The 23,220-nt window shown below is 59.7% G+C and overlaps 12 protein-coding genes across 12 annotated transcripts; 7 read left to right on the top strand and 5 right to left on the bottom strand.

The window, feature by feature from the left end:
- Positions 1-90: 90 nt before the first annotated feature.
- Positions 91-1,185, bottom strand: A1Q1_05685 (ribosome biogenesis-related protein; the record flags this gene model as incomplete). The annotated part of the gene is made up of 3 exons (XM_014320894.1): positions 91-964; positions 1,012-1,107; positions 1,145-1,185. The coding sequence occupies 3 exons, from the start codon at positions 1,183-1,185 to the stop codon at positions 91-93; spliced, it is 1,011 nt and encodes a 336-aa protein (XP_014176369.1).
- Positions 1,186-1,499: 314 nt separating this feature from the next.
- Positions 1,500-2,981, top strand: A1Q1_05684 (carrier protein; the record flags this gene model as incomplete). Its single annotated transcript, XM_014320893.1, has 3 exons — positions 1,500-1,599; positions 1,652-1,797; positions 1,851-2,981. The coding sequence occupies 3 exons, from the start codon at positions 1,500-1,502 to the stop codon at positions 2,979-2,981; spliced, it is 1,377 nt and encodes a 458-aa protein (XP_014176368.1).
- A 675-nt stretch (positions 2,982-3,656) lies between these two features.
- A1Q1_05683 (uncharacterized protein) lies at positions 3,657-3,957 on the bottom strand (the record flags this gene model as incomplete). The annotated part of the gene is made up of 2 exons (XM_014320892.1): positions 3,657-3,730; positions 3,795-3,957. 2 exons carry the CDS (start codon positions 3,955-3,957, stop codon positions 3,657-3,659), a joined length of 237 nt encoding a protein of 78 aa, XP_014176367.1.
- Positions 3,958-5,428: 1,471 nt separating this feature from the next.
- Positions 5,429-8,144, top strand: A1Q1_05682 (malate synthase; the record flags this gene model as incomplete). The annotated part of the gene is made up of 4 exons (XM_014320891.1): positions 5,429-5,758; positions 5,929-7,088; positions 7,313-7,591; positions 7,853-8,144. The coding sequence occupies 4 exons, from the start codon at positions 5,429-5,431 to the stop codon at positions 8,142-8,144; spliced, it is 2,061 nt and encodes a 686-aa protein (XP_014176366.1).
- A 494-nt stretch (positions 8,145-8,638) lies between these two features.
- Positions 8,639-9,901, top strand: A1Q1_05681 (uncharacterized protein; the record flags this gene model as incomplete). The annotated part of the gene is made up of 1 exon (XM_014320890.1): positions 8,639-9,901. One exon carries the CDS (start codon positions 8,639-8,641, stop codon positions 9,899-9,901), a length of 1,263 nt encoding a protein of 420 aa, XP_014176365.1.
- A 389-nt stretch (positions 9,902-10,290) lies between these two features.
- On the top strand, positions 10,291-11,592 carry A1Q1_05680 (proteinase inhibitor I4 serpin; the record flags this gene model as incomplete). Its single annotated transcript, XM_014320889.1, has 1 exon — positions 10,291-11,592. One exon carries the CDS (start codon positions 10,291-10,293, stop codon positions 11,590-11,592), a length of 1,302 nt encoding a protein of 433 aa, XP_014176364.1.
- A 797-nt stretch (positions 11,593-12,389) lies between these two features.
- A1Q1_05679 (uncharacterized protein) lies at positions 12,390-14,411 on the top strand (the record flags this gene model as incomplete). The annotated part of the gene is made up of 1 exon (XM_014320888.1): positions 12,390-14,411. The coding sequence occupies one exon, from the start codon at positions 12,390-12,392 to the stop codon at positions 14,409-14,411; it is 2,022 nt and encodes a 673-aa protein (XP_014176363.1).
- Positions 14,412-14,467: 56 nt separating this feature from the next.
- A1Q1_05678 (proteinase inhibitor I4 serpin) lies at positions 14,468-15,709 on the bottom strand (the record flags this gene model as incomplete). The annotated part of the gene is made up of 1 exon (XM_014320887.1): positions 14,468-15,709. One exon carries the CDS (start codon positions 15,707-15,709, stop codon positions 14,468-14,470), a length of 1,242 nt encoding a protein of 413 aa, XP_014176362.1.
- A 657-nt stretch (positions 15,710-16,366) lies between these two features.
- A1Q1_05677 (uncharacterized protein) lies at positions 16,367-17,985 on the bottom strand (the record flags this gene model as incomplete). The annotated part of the gene is made up of 2 exons (XM_014320886.1): positions 16,367-17,755; positions 17,806-17,985. The coding sequence occupies 2 exons, from the start codon at positions 17,983-17,985 to the stop codon at positions 16,367-16,369; spliced, it is 1,569 nt and encodes a 522-aa protein (XP_014176361.1).
- A 330-nt stretch (positions 17,986-18,315) lies between these two features.
- Positions 18,316-20,509, bottom strand: A1Q1_05676 (uncharacterized protein; the record flags this gene model as incomplete). The annotated part of the gene is made up of 2 exons (XM_014320885.1): positions 18,316-18,996; positions 19,034-20,509. 2 exons carry the CDS (start codon positions 20,507-20,509, stop codon positions 18,316-18,318), a joined length of 2,157 nt encoding a protein of 718 aa, XP_014176360.1.
- A 438-nt stretch (positions 20,510-20,947) lies between these two features.
- Positions 20,948-21,649, top strand: A1Q1_05675 (cytochrome c oxidase polypeptide iv, precursor; the record flags this gene model as incomplete). The annotated part of the gene is made up of 4 exons (XM_014320884.1): positions 20,948-21,078; positions 21,131-21,166; positions 21,210-21,547; positions 21,597-21,649. The coding sequence occupies 4 exons, from the start codon at positions 20,948-20,950 to the stop codon at positions 21,647-21,649; spliced, it is 558 nt and encodes a 185-aa protein (XP_014176359.1).
- A 920-nt stretch (positions 21,650-22,569) lies between these two features.
- A1Q1_05674 (membrane organization and biogenesis-related protein) lies at positions 22,570-23,201 on the top strand (the record flags this gene model as incomplete). Its single annotated transcript, XM_014320883.1, has 2 exons — positions 22,570-22,814; positions 22,874-23,201. 2 exons carry the CDS (start codon positions 22,570-22,572, stop codon positions 23,199-23,201), a joined length of 573 nt encoding a protein of 190 aa, XP_014176358.1.
- Positions 23,202-23,220: the final 19 nt, after the last annotated feature.

The following is a 23,220-nucleotide window of genomic DNA, read 5'->3' as shown; positions in this document are numbered from 1 at the left end:
TTCCTAGGCCCAAACTTCTATTATTACCGCCGTCACCTATGCATCTACGAAGTACATACAGTGTGTGTGAGTCTATGAGAACGAACAGGTCTAAGCCTTCCTCTTCTTGATGGAGTTGGAGCGCTCCGCCTTCCTGCCCTCGTGTCGGAGGGCCTTGCGGACGTTGACGCCGCCGTCGGCGCCCTCTCCGCCCTTCTTGGGCGCCTTCTTCCTCTCCGCCACGCCAAGCTTGCCAAGGAGGGTCTGGTAGCTCTCCTTCTCGCTCGAGAAGTCGCCGACGTTGCTCTCAAACTTGCGCTTGACGCCCTTCACCTTGGGCTCGCCCTCGATCTTCTTGTCAAACTTGCCCATCGACGCCGTCGCCGTCTTGGAGATGAGCATACTCCGGTCGAGCTCGGCCTTGCGGATCTGGCGCGCGGTCGACTTCTCGGCAGACGTCGTCGCCGTCGAGGGCTTCTTGTCCAGAGCAGAGATGTGCGCCTGCGCGTCGGCAAGGTTGCGCAGACGCTGCTTCTCGTTCTTGGCGATGCGCGCCTTGCGGTCCGCACGCAGGTTGGCACGCGGGTCGACCGTGGGGTCTGCCGTCAGCTTACACCCTACATCTCCGAGCTGATACAGCCCAAACTCACCCTCTCCACCCTTAACCTCGTGCAGCCACTGGTCCTCGCCCTCGCGGTTCTTGCCGTCGCGGCCCCATCGGTTGACCCACTCCTGCTTCTCCTCGTCCCAGACCTTCTTGTCCTTCTTGACATGCGAGATGCCCTTGGCCTTCGCATACCGCTCCCACTTGGTGAGAGGCTTGGGCTTCGGCAGGGGCTTCTCACGCGGGAGCAGCGTGATGGGCTCCGGAAGCTGGGCGATCGGTCCGTTCTCACTCATCGTCGTCGGCAGGTTGAACAGGTCGGACACGAGAGTTTGCGTACTCGTCAGAGTCAGAGCAAGGATGTGAGCCTCGCGGTTGGACCTGGGGTCAGCTAAGAATCGCTGTCTGAGCTGTTCCTCGCCACTCACTCGTACTCCTCCTCGTCGATCGGGACCGTGTCGAAGGCGGCGAGGAGACCTGAGTCGACCTCGATCGGCGTCGGGCGCTCGAGCACCTGCGTCGTCCTGGCTGTTAGCTATCAATCACAGACCTCAAGCTTACTTTGACGCGGCGTAGTCTGCAAGCTGTTGCGAGACGTCCATGATGCTTGCTGGGATGTACACTTGAAGTCGGACAGCTGCAAGTGCACCTTCCTTGAAGATTTGGGTGGCCACCTCCACCAGGCCGCTAGTTGCCATCAGCGGTGATCACAGGCAGAGCTCAACTTTTTGAATATCTGACGGGTACTTTTTCCCTTTTTTCTCCCGGACTCACCGCGACCTCCGCCCGTTCTTTGCGCGAAAGACGACTTGTTGCGACCTCGAGCAAAAGTCAGCGGAATCGCGAGCTAACACACCCCTCTGCACGCTTGCACCACTCCAGCCCGTTCGACCGACACCGACCCCCGTGTGCGACCATGAGCGGCCTCCTCCCCTCCCTTGGGCGCGCTCTGCCCAGCGCCTCGTCGTCGCGCGCCGCCGCCTTCTCGACCTCCGCCCTTGTCGCTGCTGCCCCGAGTGCGTCCGATACATGACATGCCGCCGACTGCAGCATACTGACACGCAACAGAAATGGGAGCGAAGAGTTTCGCGAAGAAGAAGTCGCCTTCCAAGCGTCAGGGACCTTCCCCGCGCGTCAAGGTCCACCGTCTGAAGCTCACCTCTAACCTCGCGCGACCGGCTCCGGACATGTCCGACCTTGTCCAGCTCTTCCCTGTTGGTATCGTGGTTCTGGAAGCTTGGAGGAGACCGAATACTAACAATAACAGGAGAGCATCATCGCCGAGAACACTGCCAAGCTCAGCGTCATCCCGCGCAAGACGTTCGACGTGATCCAGACCTTTGGACTGCCGGCCAAGGTTGACAAGGACCTGACGCTGGGTGCGCCTGCCACTGTCATCCGACAGGCGACGCTGGACATTGTGAAGGCGCTGGAGAACGGAAAGGATGGAGACAGCAAGGAGGCGCGGTACATGATCACGGGAGAGCGGGGAGCGGGCAAGAGCATGCTGCTGCTGCAGGCTGTCTCGTACGCTCTCGAGTCTGGGTGGATCGTCTTCTACCAGCCGCGAGCTTCGAAGTGGGTCAACTCGTCGTCGCAGTTTGCGTACAACGAGGAGAAGATGATGTTTGACCAGCCCGAGGCGGCGACCGACATGCTCCAGAAGCTCCTCTCGGTCAACCGCAAGACGCTATCGAAGGTCAAGCTTACCGAGGACGTCGTCCTCTCCGATGCTACTGTCAAGAAGGGCGAGGGTCTCGACAAGCTCATCGACCACGGGCTGAAGGAGGACTCGGACACGGCGGTCGCGACGCTCGACGCCGTCCTCAACGTTCTCAGCACGCAGACGCAGTTCCCCGTCCTCTTCGCCATCGACGAGGTCCAGTCCCTCTTCTGCACCTCCAAGTACCGCCGCCCGGACTTCAAGCTCCTTGAGGCGTACAACCTCGGGATGCCGCGTGTCATTCTCGATCTCCTCTCTGGCGCTCGCGAGATGAAGCGTGGTGCTGTCCTCACCGCCACTGCGCTCAGCCAGACCGACGTCCTTCCCTCCGACTCGCTGATCAAGGGCCTCGGCCTCCCCATCCGCCGCACCATGCACGCCTACACCCCCATCGACGAGACGTATTACAACTACGCCAACTCTGGCATCAAGCGCATCGACGTCCCCTTCGGCATGAGCGGCCACGAGGCTGTGGCCATGTTCGAGCTCTTCGCGCGCAAGGGCTGGACCTCTAACAGTGAGTATCAGGTTTCGAGTTTCATTGCGTTTCATATATCTCCGGTCATGTTGAGTTCTCCGGTCATGTTGATGTGTTCCGATTACGATCTCGGATCTGAAGCCATCAGGCGCATCGAGGCGCCACTCGGACTGGCATCTGAGCATCTGCATCGCTAGAGCCCGAGGATTGAGCGGATCACCCGGCATCGAGCTCCATGCGCTCGCAGCGTGGTCCATGGTCCAGGCGTGGCGTGACTTGCACCGAGCGCAGTGCAGATCACGATCTCCGGATCTTGATCTCCGGTTGCGGTTGCGCTCGGTTTCGGCAGTGCCCCTAGTGACCTCGTGACCCGATGACCGGGGATTAGAGTTTCATTATGCGATCTTCGCGCCGGAATTTTGGCGAGCCCAGATGCTACTTGCGAAGCGCAGTAGTATTCATGTCGTGCATTCAACCTTTGGGGCCCTCATATCCAGAGAAGGTTGTGCTGATTCTTTTTAGCTACCGACGACGTGTTCATGGGCGGATTCACCTCGGCGAGCGGTAACCCGAACGAGATGCACCGCGCGTGGCGCTCGTCTCACCAGAGCTGGATCGCGCCTCCCAGCACGCCCGCCTTCATCACCAACCCCAACAGCAAGCCATAAGCCCATAGACCCATAGCATGATGCAGCATCTCTCTCCGGAATAGTCATCCAACATACCGCTTCACCGTTTCGTCCGGTGGGCTATTGGGGCCTGGTGGGACCTGTTGGGATTGAGCGGGGTAAGCGGGGCAACGGGGATGCGATCGAGAGAGCCAGAAAGGGGAGGTATTCCAAATCTGGGAGAGGCTGGATTCCACAGCGGCACTAAGGAGGAAGGACTCGGTTACGCTTACGCTTACGGCGCCCCCCGCCCGCTTGGCCGGATGCATCTGGCCCCGCTGCCATGTGTGCCCAGAGTCAGGACGGTCAGGAACGCGATAAGTGCAAGTCGCAGCGACGTACGTCTGACGTCGGAGGCTGAGAGTTTTGCGAGCAGCTGACTTTCAACTTCTTGCAACGCTTGAGTGCAGTGCCGAGCGCGGTCCTTCGCAGTGTCGGTGCTGCTATCGGTGTCGAGTGCATCGTCGAAAGCACGGTGCTCAACGTTGAGCACTATCGAAGTCATACTGCTGGGTGTGTGGTGGTGGTGTGCGTGGTGCATTTACCGGCGGCGGATTCGGCTACGTCCCCCAGACTTGTCCAGTCATATCTCTCCTCCGGGTCTCGGTTGCATCCAATCAGAGGCTCCGCTTAAACCCGTCATTTTTCCCTTCATACGCTTAACATCGCACCGTGCCAGCATCCCGTGCCTGACCTCCACCCACTGATAGTGCCGAACATACCGAGATTGCCTGCGTGATCCCTGCTAGGCCCTGCTTGGCCCCTGTGGCTTGCGGCAAGTGGAACACGGTGGAGGGCGGGGCAATCCTTGGAAATTATTATCAGCGGTGTTGGATATTATCTCGCCCGCATCACCTGTGCGCTGTGCCGTGCGCCGCCGTCGCGATCTACAGATCGAGAGTATGACACTCAAGCTGTTAGCTGTTCCGTCCGAGGACAGCGAGGTACAAGGAAGGGACCGCATCTCGCCTCGAAGCAAGTGGGCATGCACATGAGCACATGACCTAATCTCTCTCCCCAGATACGAGGCCGGGGCGCCGCTGTTCCCACAATGTCCAACAAGTGAACGAGCCAGCTCCGGCCGTCGCTATCAGAAGCCTCGTCACGGACGCCCGCAACGCAGGGGTGGTGACACACACACCGTGCGCCGTTACCGACGGATGGGCGGTGGACACCGGCCGCTCACGATATCGTGATAACCACACCGGACCGGCTGGCCCAGCCTCCACTGTACGGGTACGGCTATGGTTACCGCGTATGCCTCGTTGGGTTCTAATGCTCGAGCGAGGTCGCTCGCTCGTGCTTCGGTGCGAGGCTCTCGGTGATTGGACATGCGACAGTCAGCTAGACACAGAGCAGTGCGGGCGTGCGGATAAACTTGGGCCGGCGACGGGCGAAGACGAACGACAGAGCCAGCTCTAAAGTACCCCGGCGGTCGCCCCGGTCGGTTCAGCAATCGACGAGTGCAGCACGCGGGGTTAGACACGGGGCCTGACTGGTTGAGCGAGCGAGCTAGTGCATCTCTGGCGAGTTTGCCCGCGGCAGCAGAGGCAGGCATGGATGCATCGTAATGACGAGCGCACGCAACGGGTTGGCCGGGGTATCGGTGGTTGTGGACCGGAGAACGCATGAGAGCAGAAGGGCGATTGGAAAAGTGGAGGTATCATTGCAGCAATAGACCCGACAAGTGCCGACGGTGAAATGTCGGTGTAGCCCAGCCAGCCTGCGCTCGCGGGGACCGCCTATGTGCGCTCTTCAACGTCATCGGCTGGACGCATAGCCGAGACGCCCTGCCTCAGCCCCTGCCCCCTGCCCCTGAGCCTGATCGCAGGTGGAGGCGGTGGAGGGTGGAGGTCCCGTGGGCATGAGGCGCTCACGGAACTCGCGGTCTACTACCTATGCCGCACACCCGTCCAGCCGATCCCAGCCAGCCTGGCCCGTGGCACCCGATTCCATCTCCCACACACCCACTCACCATGCACTGCACGGCAGCCCTTTTAAGACTTAAGACCGCCGCACCCAGAGCCCCTCTTCTTTTCCCCGTGTCTCTATATTGCTCTCCCAGCTGCCCATCTACTAGGAGCAACTCTACTTTCACCACCCCCTCTCTCCCCGCCAACCCCACGATCAACTTCTCCACAATGGCTCCCGCCGGCGTTCAGCTCACCCTCCCCATCCCCCAGGGTGCCGAGCACATCCTCTCGGACGACGCTCTCGCTTTCCTTGCCGTCCTCCACCGCTGCTTCAACAAGAAGCGTCTCGAGCTTCTCGACAACCGCAAGAAGGTCCAGGCCGAGCTCGACAAGGTGAGTAGCTTCGACGTTGATTTCGGAGTCGGCATTCAGCGAGAGAGAACGTGAAAGCCTCCTGGCTCCACAATGTTCCGCCGGCCCTTAGCCGATCTCGCTTTGGCGAACTCCGAGATCTCCTCCGGCCTCCGCGCCATACAGTGAGCAGGCCGCTGACTCTTTCGCAGGGCAAGCCCCTCGGTTTCCTTCCTGAGACCAAGGCCATCCGTGAGGCTCCTTCGTGGCAGTGCGCCCCCGCCGCCCCTGGTCTCCAGGACCGTCGCGTTGAGATCACCGGCCCCACCGACCGCAAGATGGTCATCAACGCCCTCAACTCGGGCGCCAAGACCTTCATGGCCGACTTCGAGGACTCCAACTCGCCTACCTGGTCCAACATGGTTCTCGGTCAGCTCAACCTCTACGACGCCGTCCGCAACCAGATCGACTTTGAGACCAACGGCAAGCAGTACAAGCTCAAGGAGAACCACGCCGTCCTCCTCGTCCGCCCCCGTGGATGGCACCTTGAGGAGACCCGCATGATCGTTGACGGCCAGGCCATGTCTGGTTCGCTCTTCGACTTCGGTCTCTACTTCTACCACAACGCCCTCGAGACCGTCAAGCGCGGCTTCGGTCCTTACTTCTACCTCCCCAAGATGGAGCACCACCTCGAGGCCCGTCTCTGGAACGACGTCTTCAACCTTGCCACTGCCTACTGCAAGACCCCCACCGGCATCATCCGTGGTACCGTCCTCATTGAGACCCTCCCCGCCGCCTACCAGATGGAGGAGATCCTCTTCGAGCTCAAGGAGCACTCCTCGGGTCTCAACTGTGGTCGCTGGGACTACATCTTCTCGTTCATCAAGCGCCAGCGTGCCCTCAAGTCGGCCGTTTTCCCCGACCGTACCGACGTCACCATGACCGTCCCCTTCATGAACGCCTACGTCCAGCTCCTCATCCAGACCTGCCACAAGCGCAAGGTCGCCGCCATGGGAGGTATGTCCGCCCAGATCCCCATCAAGAACGACCCCACCGCCAACGAGGCCGTCAACAACAAGGTTCGCGCCGACAAGCTCCGTGAGGTCACCGCCGGCCACGACGGTACCTGGGTTGCCCACCCCGCCCTTGTCCCCATCGCCATGGAGGTCTTCGACAAGCACATGAAGGGCCCCAACCAGTACTACAACCGCCGCGAGGACGTCAACGTCGCCGCTAAGATGATCTCCGACCCCAAGGTCCCCGGTGCCATCACTGACCAGGGTGTCCGTGAGAACATCGCCGCCGCTCTTTCTTACTGCGCCGCCTGGATTTCTGGCAACGGCTGCGTGCCCATCAATAATCTCATGGAGGAGTGAGTAGTTTTTCTTTGCGTTTTGGATGCGTGGAAGCTCTGGAAGTCATCTCGTGAGGAGTTGGGAAAGGTGGAGCGGTTCAGGGTCACGTGTGGCCTCCACTGCCACACTCGGCCTCCACCTCCACCCTGACCTCCACCGCTCCTCATCATGACTTGGCTGCCCGAGCCCTCCTCGCATCCAGAGTGCAATCCTTATCCGAATACATGGCTAACATTCACAGCGCCGCTACCGCTGAGATCGCTCGTGTCCAGCTCTGGCAGTGGAACCACTACGGCAAGTCGACCGACTCGGGCAAGAAGATCAATGTCCAGAACCTCAAGCCCATCTTCGAGGAGGAGGCCGCCAAGGTCGCCAAGCTCCCCGGCATCTCGGCCAAGCACGTCCAGATCGCCAAGGACTACATGCTCTCGCAGGTCGCTGCCAACTACCCTAGCGAGTTCCTCACCTCGGACCTCCAGTGCCACCTCGACGGCGGCGCCGTCCCCCGCAAGGCCGGCCTGTAAGCTGTCTTTTGCTCTAACGACGAGTGACGCAGTAACATTCAACAAGTTAAAATTATGCAAGTACAGCAATAGGTTATGTATGTACGGATAGGCAATGCATTGAGCTACGATTTCCTGTGACTGTTCTCTTCTTGAATCTCCCCCTTCTATCACTCACGTCTGCATGTTCATCTCGGAGTCGGGGTCGGGCCCAGCGGCAGTGTTACTGACGCCAGTGCCTGTCTCGGAGTTCGATACAGATAACGGCTGATTGCTAGGTTGCCGAGAGTCCGAGAGGCGCACCAGACCTGGTCCAGCAGCGCGCTAGTGTCGGAGCGGTGGCGAGCAGGCGCAGACTGGCTTATGGACCGTGCAGACGTTCTGGACCCTTCGAACGGAGGCGAAGCTGCGGCCGCCCATTGCCCAACCCATTGCCAGATGAACCACCGTGCTGGATTCCAACCTTCCTCAACGCTCCATCACTCACCTCATCATGGATCGACATCATTGCTTTCCAAACCCACCCGGCGAACCCTCCGTCTCTCGCTTGACCCGCTCTCTATGGTCTAACTCACCACAGCACCACCCGTATCGAACCCAGGATTCGATGCAGTCCACAGGCACATGTTCCAAAGAAGGGCCCGGCGCCTTCCTCGAAATCCGACCCCAACCTGCCTCCCTTCTTGCCATTTCTACAACCATGCACAGCGCACGCTGACTCAAACCACTGACATGCGCCATCGCCTGCTGTCACACTTCAGCTATTTGAAGTGTACTCGCCTCAGGAACGAAGAGTCGCTGCGTACAGCTTGCGTTTCATCCAGGTCACGCCGTTCGTTCTCGGCACGATGTTGCCGCCAACATGCGATCGCAATCGGCATCCTGACTATACCTCACCGACAGAGATATACGGACATCTCAAATCGCCTCATCCTGCGGCGGTCATGCTCACAAGCTTTCGCCGCTGTTCCTCGTCTGGTATATAAGCCGGTCTCGATACATCGCTTCCGCGGTGGTCTCCCTGATATCGCTCATACCGACGCCCAACAAGAGCTCCGCACACGATGACGAGTCCTGCCCATACTCCCTTCAATGCTATCAACGACCTCGCCGCACGATGGATAGCAACGCTGCCCAACAAGGCCACCGTCTTCTCTCCCGTCGGCGTCTGGCCCGTGCTCGCTATCCTCGCGGACGCTGCGACTGATGACGTGAAGGCCGACCTGGAGGAGGCTCTTTGCTTCAAGGAGACCAGAGAGAGGGACCTTTTAGACGCTGCGCTCAGAACACTCGAATTTCTTGACAAGAACGAGCTGCTCGATGCTGCCGTGGCCGTATGGGTCTCCAAGAAGTTGGGCGTCAAGGAGGAGTGGCTCGGTCGCCTGCCTGAGGCATCGCGTGGCCTTCTCACCAAGACACCTCGGGACAAGGCAGTACTGGATCAGTGGGCTCGAGCGCACACTCGCGACATCTTTACGAGCTGTCCGGCCATAATCAAGAAGACTGACGACATGGTCCTCGCCAGTGCCATTGCACTTAACATGAGGTGGCCTAAGCCGTTCCACCTTGCGGAGGATGGCCGGCTGAAGAACTCAACGAGGGGTCTCGACGTCATCCGCACTGCCGAGGGCATAACTACCGTCCGAATCCGGGGCATCAAGATCCAGAGAAGTTGGGGGCCTTCTCCCTACGTCGATTGCTTCCTGGTCATTGGCGAACCTGACGCAGTGGCTGCCGAAGTGCTGTCCCGCGGGCATGCGTTGGTGCGCAAGTATGGCACCCTGCCCACCACGTACAAGGAGGCCCTCGAGATGTCTGGCCCCGGCCTCACTCGGAGGGTGAGGGAGAACCACCGCAAAGCAGACAACGAGGAGCCATTCATAACGATCAGCACGCGGGGATTCAAGGTTGAGGCTGAGCACGATCTCTTGCGTAACGGCGTGTTTGGGCTGGAGCGTGCATCGAGTCAGGCGTCCGAACGATCCGAGCACTTTCCCGGCATCACCGATAGCCCGCTCTGGGTCAACGGGGCGAGTCAAAGTGCGTTGGCGAGGTTCCACAGTGAGGGTTTCTCAGCTGCCGCGATTACAACTTTCAGTGGAAAGGGAGCGGCTCGGCCCCGGCCTGGGAGGGCGCTCTTCCTCGACATCAACATTGACCGCCCGTTTGGATTCCTCTGCATTGAGTCCGAGTCAAAGGTGGTGGCTTTTGCGGGATGGGTCACAGAGGAGGAGTTCATGGACAACGAGGACGACCTTAAACTCAACAAGAGGCTCAAGACCGAGCCTGACTCGGAAGAGGATGAGGAAACAACAGATGATGAGTAGCGCTGGTCACGGTGGCTGACTGGCTGTCAGAAGCTGAGCAAAGACATATGACCTGATATGCAAAAGATTCGAGGAAGGACAGTCAGACCGAAAGACGCAGGTTCGGGTGTCGAGTTGGTTTGTCGTCCGGACGGACATCAGGTACGAAACGTCATCCAGACCTCGTTTCAGTCGAGTCACGCTGACCTCCGGCAGTGCAACATTGTTGAAGTCGACGCGTGTAACGTTTGTTGTACCCTCTGTGCCTTTCGGGATCCGGAGCGGGGTACGGGCTCTTCGATCCCCTTCATCCGGAACAGATCATGATCCCAAGTTCATGCTGACGAACCTCGCTAACTTGGAACTCATTGCGACACAGCTCCATTGCCCTTTGCCTCCACCTCCCTGCGATGACTCTGACCTCTCGACCTGCGAAACGTCTGCGCTCTTCCACGCGCCTGTCTAAAGCACACACAGCTACCCGGAGCGATCCTCCCGCGGACGCCATCAACGATCTCGCAGCACGATGGATAGCATCTTTACCCGATAAAGCGACCGTCTTCTCGCCGGTCGGGGTGTGGCCTGTGCTCGCCATTCTCGCGGACCCAGCCACGGAGGACGTTTCAGCCGATCTACGAACAACCCTCTGCGTGGACCGATCTGTCGAAGATGCGGACCTTCTGCATGCAGCACTTGACACGCTCGAGTTTCTGGCCTGCAATGACGCCCTTGATGCCGCAGTGGCTGTGTGGGTCTCGCAACACCTCGGCGTGAGGGAGGAGTGGCTCGCCCGACTTCCAGAGCACTCGAGAGGTCTCTTGACTCAGACGCCAGCGGTCGATCAACCTATCCTGGACGAATGGGCGCGACAGCGCACGCGCGACCTGTTCACCGAGTGCCCTGCCAAGATTGAGAAAGAGGACGACTTCGTCCTTGCGAGCGCCATCGGGCTCAATATGGAGTGGACCACCCACTTCCAGCGGATCTCCAAGCATAAGCTCAGGCAGCACTTTCGGGGCCTGAGCTACATCCGATGTGCCGATGGCATCACCACTGTCCGCGTCGAAGGACGGAGCCGCAATCAACCCCGTTCGGGCGCCATCAACTGCTACCTGGTCCTAGGCGAGAAGGGAGCCTCTGCCTCGGACACACTGTCTCGCGGACTAGCGCTGGTTCGGAGACACGGCGCTTCTTCGATCAGCTACAAGAACGCCCTGAAGCTGGCCGGACCAGGCCTGACCGTGAGGATCGAGGAATCGTGCGCCTTTCAGGACAAGGGCAGACCTTATGTCGAGATTACCACGCCCGGATTCAAGGTCTCGGCAGACCACGATCTGCTGGAGAGCGACGTCTTCGGGCTCGGATCCGCCAAGGAGGAGCCGGAGACGCTTGGCCATCACTTCCCCGGCATCACCGACAATGCTACTTGGGTGAAGGCAGCAGGTCAGAGTGCCGTGGCGAGGTTTAGCTCGGGCGGTTTCCGAGCTGCGGCTGTCACTCACGCACGCGGGTCGACTTGCATGGCGGCACCACGAAAGCCATCACCTCCCAAGTTCGCGCAGGCGCTCTTCCTCGACGTCGAGATCGACCGGGCGTTCGGATTCATTTGTGTGGAGGAGAATACGGGGGTGGTGTTGTTCGTGGGATGGGTCACGGAGGAGCAGTTCATGGACAGCGAGAAGGATATAAGGAGCTCGACCGGCTCCAAGTGAAGGGTGTGACGAAGTCCAAGTGATCTCATAAGTTTGATATCCAGGAGAACACAGACTCCCGGGAACGCCTGCATGTTCCTATCTGGCTCGAGACCAGGAAGCCTGAGCGCAGGATCTGTAACACATCGCAACTGCCAGCGGTAAACGTCGATGCCGAAGATTACAGAATGGAGAGGGTACTCCGGGCTTCATTGACCGGGATACCACTCCGCGAGCTGTCACTAGCAGCGAAGTCAGCCGCGTGCAATCACGATATCCCAGCGCTCAGTCATTGTGTAAAGATGCCAAGAACACACAGCAGCACTATCGAGTCGATAGCATAGGCTTTTAGTACAGACCGGGGTGGGCCTGGCCCGTTCAGATCTCAAAGTCGCTCGACCGAGCCAGAGATAAGATGGCGGATCCCCGCGATCTGGAATAACGCTTCATGGGACCTATCGGGCGCTCTCCCACGACTTGTGCAGCTCCACGAACGTTCACCCATTGCTCTCACGTCTCTCGGGAAATCATCGGTGTTACGGCTTTGTTTTGCGTCTGTGCAGCTGCGGAGTACCCGGTGTGGGCCGTCGAGCGTGTTATCAGGCGCCACCTCCCCGTGGGCCTGTGGCACCCCAGGCCCTTATCGCGCTATCTTGCGGAGGCACCACTCCTATCAGCCGCCCATGCACCTGCACCATCTGCTCCACCACGAGCCCGGAGTCCCGCTAAGCAGCCTTATCGTGGCGCCGGGGTACATATGAACCCTTGCTGGCGTTGTCTGAGCCCTGCATAACTGCTCTCTAGCTACTCACCACAACATGAGCGACACACATACCGCGCTCCCGCAGGGAGCTGGCTGGGCCGTCGTCGTCGGCATGGGCCTGTTCTTCTCCGCCATGATGTTGGCCATCACGCGCCTGCAGACCCGCTATACACCCTACGTGATGAGCTCGGACGAGTTCAACAGTGCATCCCGATCCGTCCCGCCCGGTCTCGTCGCGAGCGGCATCGTGTCCGCATGGACGTGGGCCGCTACGCTACTCCAGTCGTCGGCGACTGCGTACAAGTTTGGCATCTCGGGTCCCTTCTGGTACGCTTCAGGTGCTTGTATCCAGGTCCTTCTCTTCGCCATGATCAGCGCCAAGCTCAAACTGAACGGACCGAGGTGCTACACCTACGTCGAGCTCATCCGTGCTCGATGGGGACCTGTCGCGCACGCCGCATTCCTCTTCTTCGGCCTCGCGACCAACGTCATCGTCTGCACTATGCTTGTCCTCGGCGGTTCGGCAACCGTCACCTCCCTTACGGGGGTCAACACTGTCGCTGCTTGCTTCATCATTCCCCTCGTCGTCGCCGTCTACGTCACCTTCGGCGGCATGCGCGCTACCCTGATCGCGGACTACACCCACACTGTGGCTCTGTATGCCATCCTGATCGCGTTCGCACTTGTCGTGTACGCCACCAGCCCCACGATCGGCTCGCCCGCCAAGATGCACTCGCTCCTCACGACCGCCGCCGAAAACCACCCCATCGCCGGCAATGCGCAGGGAAGCTATCTCACTATGCGCTCTAAGAGTGGACTCATCTTCGGCGTCCTCAACATCGTAGGCAACTTCGGCACCGTCTTCAACGACCAGGCCTACTGGCAGCGTGCTATTGCCTCCCACCCGTCAACAAGCGTCAAGGCGTTCCTCTGGGGTGGTCTGGCTTGGTTCGCCATCCCGCTCGCCATTGCGACCTCTCTCGGTCTCTCGTCCGTCGCGCTTGCCCACGGCCCCAACCCTGTCATCAGCCTGACTCCCGATGAGGTCGGCCAGGGTCTGCCTGCCGTCAAGGCGGCCGCGGCGCTGATGGGACAGCCCGGCGCCGTCGCGATGCTCATCCTGCTCTTCCTCGCCGTCACCTCTGCGGCCAGTGCGGAGCAGATCGCCGTCTCCTCACTCCTTACCTACGACGTGTACAAGGCGTACATCAACCCGCGTGCTTCAGAGCGTCAGCTGCTCTTTGTCTCGCACGTCGCCGTTCTCTTCTGCGCCGTCTTCATGGGCGCCATCGCCACCGCGTTCAACTACATCGGCATCTCAATGGGGTACCTCTACGAGCTGATGGGGTGCATCATCGGGTGCGCCGTCGTGCCCATCGCGCTGTGCATCACCTGGCGCAAGGCGAACGGCACCGGCGCCGTCGTCGGCGCCATCCTCGGGTTCTGTGCCGGCATCTCGGGCTGGCTTGGCATCACGTACCGCCTCAACGGGAAGATTGACGTGCACACTACTTTCGGCGACTATGAGATGCTCACGGGCAACCTGCTTAGTATCGGCGTCGGTGGCATCATCACCGTCGTGTGGTCCCTGGTCAAGCCTGAGAACTTTGACTGGGAGATCACGCGCGCCGTCAACGCCCCAGCGACGTACGTGGAGGAGAGCACCGTCGAGGTCGTCGAAAGGACGCCCGATCTCACTCCCGGCGGCAGCACCGAGGAGCTGGATAAGGAGAAGGCGATCGCGACGCCAACTGTAGTCAGCGTCAAGGAGGACGCCGCAGAGGCTGCAGCCGAGGACACTGCAGGACTGAAACACGCCTACCGCATCGCGGCATGGGCTGCTCTGTCCCTCACGTTCATCCTCATCATTGTCGTGCCTCTGCCGCAGTTCTTCACCTCGTACATCTACTCAGTGCAAGGCTTCACGGCGTGGGTGTGCATCGTGCTCATCTGGCTGTTTGTCGGCGCGACAACAATCTCCCTGATCCCGCTCTGGGAGGCGAGGGGCACGCTCAGACTTGTGGCCGAGGGCATCTGGGCGGATCTGACAGGGAAGCGGAGAAAGGTCGAGGCATAATTGTAGAGTAGTTCCGGTATAATGGCAAGTAATGCATCTGTCAAGGTCTCCACAGCTCAATCACGGATGAGATTCTTGTTCGTTACCCATCCTCCGAACGTGACCACCCCGGTCTTCCGGTCCATGGCAAGGAACCCAAACGCGCGCTTGAACTTGACGTCAATGCAAGTCGCTCTACCGTTGGGGTCAGCAAAGCTGCCAAACCAGCAGGGGTCCGAGACGGCGGCTGCGCTGAAGCCTGATTCCGTGAAGCGGGCCACGGCGACCTGCGACCCTCCGTCGATGCCGAGCTCCCCATCTGCGATGCAGGGGAAGTGGGACCCTGGCTCTACCGCACGTTGCAGACCGAATACGGCGTTCCCCACTAGCTCGTGTTCACCCGTCACCTCAAAAGCGTGGGTGTAGACGGTAACGAAAGGCCTGCCATCGTCTGGCGGTTCGTGCCGCTCGACTTGCCGAACGGAGATGCCCGGTCCAGACAGCCGCTTCGCTTGCTCGTATGTCGTCTTCTTTGGCGTGTGTCGAATGAGCGACAGACCCTTGCCCAGCACTGTCGATGGTGGTTCGCCTTTGATCCCAAGGACGAGGTAGACATCGTGCTTCGGCTTGGAGCTGTACTCGCCGGCCTTGCCCTCAATGCGCACGACGGTGACTTGTCCGTTGGATCGGACAATGTCGAGCCCCTGCGTCGTCCGTACGAGCTGGCTTTGACCTTCCGGCTCGAACATGTCGAGCCACGTCGTCTGCAGCACAATCGTGCTGGCAAGAATGAACTGTCCCAAGTTCTCGGCTTCACAGGGAAACTCGTCGATCAGCCCGTCCGTGTTCTCGCGCGTCCAAATGTCGAGCTTCGCCTTGTCCCCGGCACCGTGCAGGATCCCTCGTGAGGTGGCAGGTACGCGGTCCAGCCACTCTTTCTTGACACTCAGCGTGCGCCGGATCCACACGCCGATGGCGCCATTGAGTCCGGGCGTCTCGCGCAGCCAGTCTAGCACCTTGATCGCCGCTTTCAGTGGGCCGGTCCCGTCTGTCGGGTGGTAGCAGAGTGCCTCCTTCAGGTCGTCAGCGACGGCGCCCGTCGCCGCATCTGCTAAGATTGCAAGGAGAGGCCATACGCCCGCTGGCGAGAAGACGGTCGGAGCGTCTGGCAGCGTTGCGATCCAGCGTTCCGCCAGGTCGTTGATCGCCTTCGTTAGAGGGTCAGCGGGCTTCTTCTGCTTTGGCGGGAATGGGAGTTCAGGCGCAAAGGGCAGGACTGTGTCCATCGGAGCAAGTTCGGGCTGAAGGTCGGCGGTCATCGTTGGGGCATTTGCGAAACATGGGGCAAGACTCAACGGAGTGTCGGCCTTATAAGACCAACGGACGGGAGCACGGCTGGCTCTTGTCACACCAGTTCACGTCACATCAGGCACACTACAACACCATTGCGCAGGCTACTCGAATCAACCTCGCGGAGCATCGTAAGTCGGTCCGAACCTTATCACACGTTCCGCGGATCCGAGCCATGCATGGTTCCGGCTCCGAAGTGCTCAACCAACAGTCATCAGGACATCATCAATGTCATCCGAAGTCGGAATGGCATCGCAGATTCAGTACGAACAGCTTCGGATGGATGAAGGGGAAGCCATGGACCTCGTCCCTGTCTCAGTGGTCGGGAAGGGTTTGGACCATGAGGACAGTCTCGTGTCGGGCTATACAGTCGCGGGTCGCGGGTTGGAAGCTCGATTGGGGCGGCGGGCTCACGAGTGATTGTGGATCCCTTTGCCCTCTGGTTCTTGTGGGGCCTGGCCTACCCAGCTATGGCGCGTTGAAAGAGTTCGGCGTGCGCTTCACACCCGTCGTCCACTTCGAGCCGAAGCTGTCTCGATGCTCAGGTGTAGAACAATATCGCGCGGGGTGGCACGCTCGGCGCTCTGTAAAGCGTTACGCTTCTTCAATGTGCGCACAAGGAGCCGCTACCGATCCGTTGCTGGAAACGCCTTCGCTTCGTAGCCTGGGAGGCCGGGCACCTGCTCTGCGATATATGCCCGATATCGATAGTATATGTTCAATCCCGACGAGATGTGCAGGCTTTTGATGAACGAGGTCAGGTTGCCTTGCTTGTCCCATTCCTTCAGCTTGCGAATAAGCAGCGAAACTCGCGGAGCATGGTTTGAGGAGATGTACGCGGGAAGAGTCTCTGTAGTCTCGCCTGACTCAACAGGAAGTTGCAAGTCCGAATTGTCTTGTCGAAGCTGCGACAGACCCGGAACACGGTCTTCGATGCACTGTCGATGCAGGTAAAACAGGGCCATGGCATTGGGTACGTCCAGGCCTTTGATGAACTTGTGGAACGCGCGCTTGTCCCAGCGGCGTAATGCGAGGATGATTGCCCAAACCCGAGCGGTATGCTTCAACGGGACCGTTGCCGGCAACGGTAAGAGGTCTTCTCCATACCCGCTGCCCTCCTCGGTCCAGTCGTTGATGTCCCGTCGTTCCAACAATCCAGGCACATGCTCCGCAATAGTTTGGTGATGTTGGTAGTATAGTCGCAGCGCTGAGGTAATCGGAAGTCTTCTCAGAAAGTCGGAGAGAGAGCCGCGGCCGTTCCATGTATGGAGTGCTTGAATGATAGCGCGGACGCGAGGTTTGTGATGTTTCGGGATCGTTTTCGGTAGTCGAATAGCGTCTGAATCTCCTTCGCATTCGGCGTCATCGGAATCGACGTCAGGTGCATAGACCCTCTCGGACAAACCTGGGACGTTCTCGTGGATGCACTGGCGATGTTGATAATAAAGGTTGGGTGCCGACGTGATGCCTGTGTCTCGAAGGAAGACCAGCAGACTACCACGTTTACTCCACTTACGAAGCGCGAGAATCAAAAGCTCTACGCGCTTCTTGTGAGCCACGGGCATTGTAGTTGGCAAGTGTATGTTGGCGTCTCGATCACACTCTTCTGAGGCGGCAAAGGGCGGGGATTTTGGAGGCGAGGAATGGGTAGAGACGATAAGTTCTTCAGCAACGATGACGGCAGGTGCCGCGGAAGGCTCCGGGGAAGGTGGTGAATATGCCAATGCAAGAGCTGAGAACGTGCTGCTGGAGGTAGAACTGTTGCTTTTGGGAGAGACATGGCCGGCTGAGATGTCGTCCCCCGAGAGCAAGACCGGAGGAGCCGTCTCCACATCTTGCGCTGGGCCAGTAGGGACCGGAAACTCGGATGGGTCCATGAGCCTGCCCGTTGCCCACGAGCTCCACACCCAGTCCTCAGACACGAGCACTGCGGTTTCTGGACGACCCTTCACTTCCCCGGAGGCGCATACGACATATTCCGCCTCGGCGAGCTGGACCGTTGTCCCTCCTCCACGCTGCGTATTAGCTCATTGGGCGTCGACAGCGGCTTTGCGCCTGAACTGACCTCGAATATCCAGCGAACGGAATCCGACACTCCGCAGAAAAAAGCTCTAATCGGAGCTTCAGTGTTGAAAGGGAGATGTGGTGCTGGGTCATCATCGCTCGTCCGTTGCCGCTTGGACTGCTCGGAGGACGAGGCAGACAGCAGCCGTTTGGTAATCTGCGGTGTCGACGTCAACTCCATGGCGAGGACGAGGGCCGAGCCAGTGTGATTCGTAGGCCCTCATATGATGCCGAAGGTGATGAGGGAGAACGGTGTGCGCGTTAAGGTTGGCGACGGTGTAGTGTGAAGTGGCCGCAGTGCGGTTGCTGCACTGTGCTTTGTTCATTGTTGACAAGCGCAATCCTAGACGACAGAGCCGAGGGTGGCGGAGCCCCACCTTGGGCTCTTCGAGTGATCTCCTTCCGACCCTTCAAGTCCGCCCGCGTCGAATTGCGGGCCACAGCAAAGTGCAGTAGAGCATGCAGAAGTGGAAACATAATACAGCATATACATAGTACAACATTGTCGGCATTACAAGTCTGAGGACGGTTCCGACGACGAGTGACCAAGGCCAGCGAACCAGCGCCGGGTTGATTCGCTGGTCTGCGGACCATCGTCAGGGGTAAGAGAGCTAGAGTCTGTAAACGGTGTGGCTGGCGGTCGCTGCTGCGAGCGGTGTCGTTCCATCGCCTCAGCGTCGCGCTTTGCAAGTTCGCGGCGGCCCGCCTCGCGCAGGGATGGGTGCGGAGGCGCTTCCGGGACGCGGCCGAGGTTGGATGACGATGCACGAGGTGTCCACGCGACGTGCTCGTCTCCAAAGTCGAGGTCCTCCTCGTCCGAAAAGGACTTGTCGAACTCAAGGCTCTTCTGATCCTTCTTCGGGAAGTAGCCAAACGCGCTCAGCTTCGTCTGCTGCGAATCCGAAGGAGTCGACTTTTGAGGTGGCCGTTTGTTCTGTCGCTTCTGAGACGGCAGGGGCTGCTTTGCCTTTGGAGTGTCGTTCAGCGAGGCGAAGATGGCTTCGTTAACACGCTTCGGAGAGCCCGATCGGCGCACGAGCCGCTTCCCAGAAGAGACGGACAGGCGCGGCAAGCGCGGGGGCGAACTCCGCAACGGAAACCCGATGTCCCGTTTCACTGGGGAGGGCTCCTTCTGAGCAGGCGATGACTGAAGCAGGTCCGGGAATGTCTGAGACGGGACCGATGGTGCTATCTGATGGTGTCAATGGATGCTCATGACAGCAACTCACACTCTCGGTGTCATCAGAGTCTTGAGGCGGATCACTCGGGGGAAGTGCAGGCGGGTCACTGGGAGGGAGATTCAGTTCCTGCGCCTCGCTGACGGCCGGCAGCTCCTCGTTATCGACCGGGGGATCGCTGGAAGGCAGATCCCCATTCCGCTCAGCTGATGCCGCACCTCCACCAAGGCTCCAAGTCATCAAGGTTTCCGCTTCCATCTCAACTGGACGCCACTCTGTGAAGGGCCGCGGGGAACGCACGAACACCGGCTGAGGAGGAGGCTTCGGTAATGGGAACACGAATAACGTTTCGGGCTGATTACGCTGCGGTGAACGAGATTTCGGAGGCGTCACTTGATGATGTTGGCGTCTTGGCTTCTTCGGCGTTGTGACGTCAGCCGCTTTATTCGCTGGCGACTCAGATTCGCGAGCGTGTCTTGGTGGTGAACGCTTTGAAGGGCTAGGAGAGCTGTCTCGTGGTCGATCGATGTAGGGCTTAAACGGGGACGTACGCCTCGGCATGGCGGCAAGCCGCGACGACGGCAGAACTTGAGGCTTCGGCCACTGTGTCTCGCGCTCACACACCGGCTCCTCAAAGGCGGACGAGTATGGGCGTAAGTCATTACGCCTGGAGTCTGCTCCCGGTTTCGAAGGGGATGAGGAGTGCGGAGAGGACGATGACTCGCTAGACAAGTGTACTAGGGACTTGAACTGCCCTAAAGCGCGCCTCTGCCTCACTCCTTCGATTCGGTCTTTCGCCTGCTTCTCGACAGTCTCCCGCACATCTAATCGCAGTCGCTTGCGCTCCTTTTCCTTGGCGATCTCCTCCGCCCGCCGCTGGCGATCAGCGCGCCGCTCTTCCAGCTCGACAGCCTCGTCCTCCTCTGTGATCTCCCGCCACGGCGATCGCGTCGCGCGCTTTCGAGCACTGTCCTGGCCGCACAACCGCTGATGTCGGGCGAGGACGGACGGAGGGACTTGTGTGAGTTCTCTCTGTGACGAGGAAGGTTCAGGAGTACGGGGTGAGGGTTTTACTGGCGATCTCGAGTCAGAACGAGCGCGTTGCGTGGCCTTCTTGGGCTGCTGTGCCGGTCGGTCCTTGGGCATAACTCGTTTAGGGGGCTCACTAAGCCACTCTGTGATGGCTGCGTCCGACTGGGCATTTTGGGACACGTTCTTGAGCGGCTTTCTATGCTTGGCGGCCTTTCCTGTGGTAGTTGGGGGTGTGAGATAGGTGTCGAGAGTCCGATTGGCGGCCGCCGTCGGCGTTGCCTGCGGTTGAGTGGCGCGCGGACGCTTCCTCTGCGATGCCGTCAAATTTGAAGCGGGGGCCGAACGCTTGCGACTCGTACTTGAGGGAGGAGTGGAGATGCCGTGGTGAACGTTTGCGTCGAGCTTTACCAACGGGCGCTGAACTGGCTGCTTGGGGTTCTTCGACGCTGTCAACCAGCCGTCAGGGCGAGGTTGCAGTGGCAAACGCGACGACATTGCGAGCAAAGGTGGAGGGGTTCCTGGATGGAGATAGGGGTGTCGGGTGGGCAAAGTCAAGAGTCGGGTCGCGCACTCTAGTAGTTAGAAAATCCCCGATGTTGAAAGTGAGGATGACGTTAGAAGTCGGGCATGGTCGTGCGCTGATGGGAGAGGTTGAGATGGCAAGATGACGATGGTCGCAATGTTCAGGTCGACGCGTCTGGTTGAGTCAGGGTCAGTGTACGCTGGGGCCCAAAATCATGCGCGAGCCTGCGTCAAGTGCCACAACGAGGTAAGCCCGTCCCACCAGCCCGCCGGATTTGGTTCCGTCGCTTCCCTCGGGCGGAGACGGATCCTCACTGCCAATGGGAGCAACCTCTTTCAACGCCTGGCAGCAGGACCACCAGACTCGAGACTCATCAGACTCAACTCACCACTCATCCCTACACCGTCGTCATGGTCGCCCTCCTCCGCTCGCTCCGCGCCGCCCAGGCCGTCGCCCGCCCCGCCCTCGCCGCCCGCCCCGCGGCCCGCGCTTTCTCCCTCTCCGCCATCCGCCTCGGTGGTGCTCAGCCCCCCGAGCTTCTGTACGTCTATCGACACAAGTCTTTCTTCGTTGTTGCATGCTAACTATCGAAGGGGCCCCGGCGTGCAGCCAGGTCAAGTCCCCACTGAGTGAGTGCATTCGCGTCGTGTTTGACGTCGCCGAGAGCAGAAGACGGAGTGTAGAAGGTGGAATGGAGGATTGGACGGGTGGAATAAAGGAACTCCGGATTGCGCAGACAAAGAGGAGACACGCTCACACGCACAGCGAGCAGCAGGCCACCGGTATTGAGCGCTTCGAGCTCATGGGCAAGGTCCAGGGCGTTGACGTCTTCGACATGAAGCCCCTCGAGGCTGACCGCATCGGCACCCTCGCCGACCCCATCGAGGTCCTCTCCTACTACCCCGTTCGCCAGGTCGGCTGCACCGGCTTCCCCGCCGACTCTCACGACACGCTCTGGATCGACGTCACTGCTGAGAAGAAGCACGCCCGTTGCACCGAGTGCGGCTCCGGTAGGTATCGCGTGATTGGCATCCAAGCAGTCGAACTGACGTTCGCCAGTCTACACCCTCAAGTACGAGCCCCACGACACCCTTTCGCACGGCCACCACTAGAAAACAGTCCTCTTGAAAGGGCAAATCCGCATAGGACCACAATGAATATCATATGGCAGTAAAGAAGGAAAAGCGATCGCAGGAATTCGGAACGTCATCGGTATGGGAATCGCTCCGGAACGTGCCAGTGCACGCTCAGGCGAGAGTTAGCTCGGAGACGTCTTGGGCGGGGCTGCGGCGTGCGAGTGAACTGTGTGCTTGGAGGGGGCATGCTGCATGCATCGTGGAGGCAGCGCCTGGGCAGTCAGTGGTGGTGTGGTGTGGATGGATGGACTGGGCGTTGGAGGTGGAACATAATTTTGCCGATCTCACGGTCCGTTCGGCTCCAATGATGAGCCGATTCCGATTGTTGGACACAGGGCAATGCGATGGTCTGGAGGCGTTCCTAAATGCCTCAACAACAGCATGAGTTCGTGGTACGTGCTGTACTGGTCGAGCACTCCGTTTCGAGCTCCCGTGAATGGCAAGACTAATGGCATCATGTTCATGGGCAGGCGCAAGTAGGTGTCTCCGTTCGGCGAGGCACCGTTCGCTGGAGCAGAGGTCAGCGGTAGAGATAGATATGTCAGTGCCATCAGTCGAAGTCTGAAACAGTGGGCTCTCGTCCGTGGGCCTTGGCTCCAGGGTTGCTTGCTGAGCATGGGCCGCAATCCCCATGCCGGAAGCCGGGCCAGACGACGATGAGCTAGAGCGATAGTCCAGGTCCTACCATGCGTAAGGTACTATTATGCGCAGGATGTAGGACAGGACCAAACAAGGCTGAATGGCTGTGATGGCGCTTAAATGGCCCTCCCTTCACACCGCCGCCGGTTGGCACGTCATGGCGTTCGGTGCACGCGCGCACCGACAGATCAACATTTCGCCTTCTCCTCACTTCTTCATCGCTTCCATCACCCCACACGCAACCCGATTCCCTCACAATGAGCCAGGAAGCGGGGAACGCACCCACAAGTGCCCCCGAGGCATCGCCCGCCCCCGCTGTCAACTCCAGCCCCCCCACCGCCGCCGCCACTGCCGCTCCGACACCCGCTGCGGCTCCTGCGGTTCCGGACGTTGCTCCGGTTACTGCTGCCCCGGCATCGGCGCCAGTCGCGCAGCCTAACCACACCACTCCCGCCAAGCACACCTCCCAGCTGCAGATCGTCAATGAGAAGCAGGAGTTTACGTGAGTTACCGACTGGCCGTTGTGACCGTCACGCTACTCCGACACTGACGCTGCATCAGTAAGGACCTGTCGAAGGCCCTGGACAAGTGGGGTATGCTCGACAAAGGCTTTTCCTACGACATTGTGGCCGTCTTTGGCTCGCAGTCGACGGGAAAGTCCACGCTCCTGAACCGGCTGTTCGGTACCAGCTTCGACGTCATGGACGAGTCTAAACGTCAACAGACTACGAAGGGTATTTGGATGTGCCCGTCTGCGTACAGCTCTACGCTAGTCATGGACGTCGAAGGCACGGACGGTCGAGAGCGAGGAGAAGACCAGGACTTCGAGCGCAAGAGTGCGCTCTTCTCGCTCGCGTCGACCGAGGTGTTAATCGTCAACCTCTGGTGAGCTCGGAGCGGCAGCTTGA

This window comes from Trichosporon asahii (genome assembly GCF_000293215.1).
Source record: "Trichosporon asahii var. asahii CBS 2479 unplaced genomic scaffold scaffold00075, whole genome shotgun sequence".
Taxonomy (NCBI): Eukaryota; Fungi; Basidiomycota; class Tremellomycetes; order Trichosporonales; family Trichosporonaceae; genus Trichosporon; species Trichosporon asahii.
This window is presented reverse-complemented; position numbering and strand designations above follow the sequence as displayed.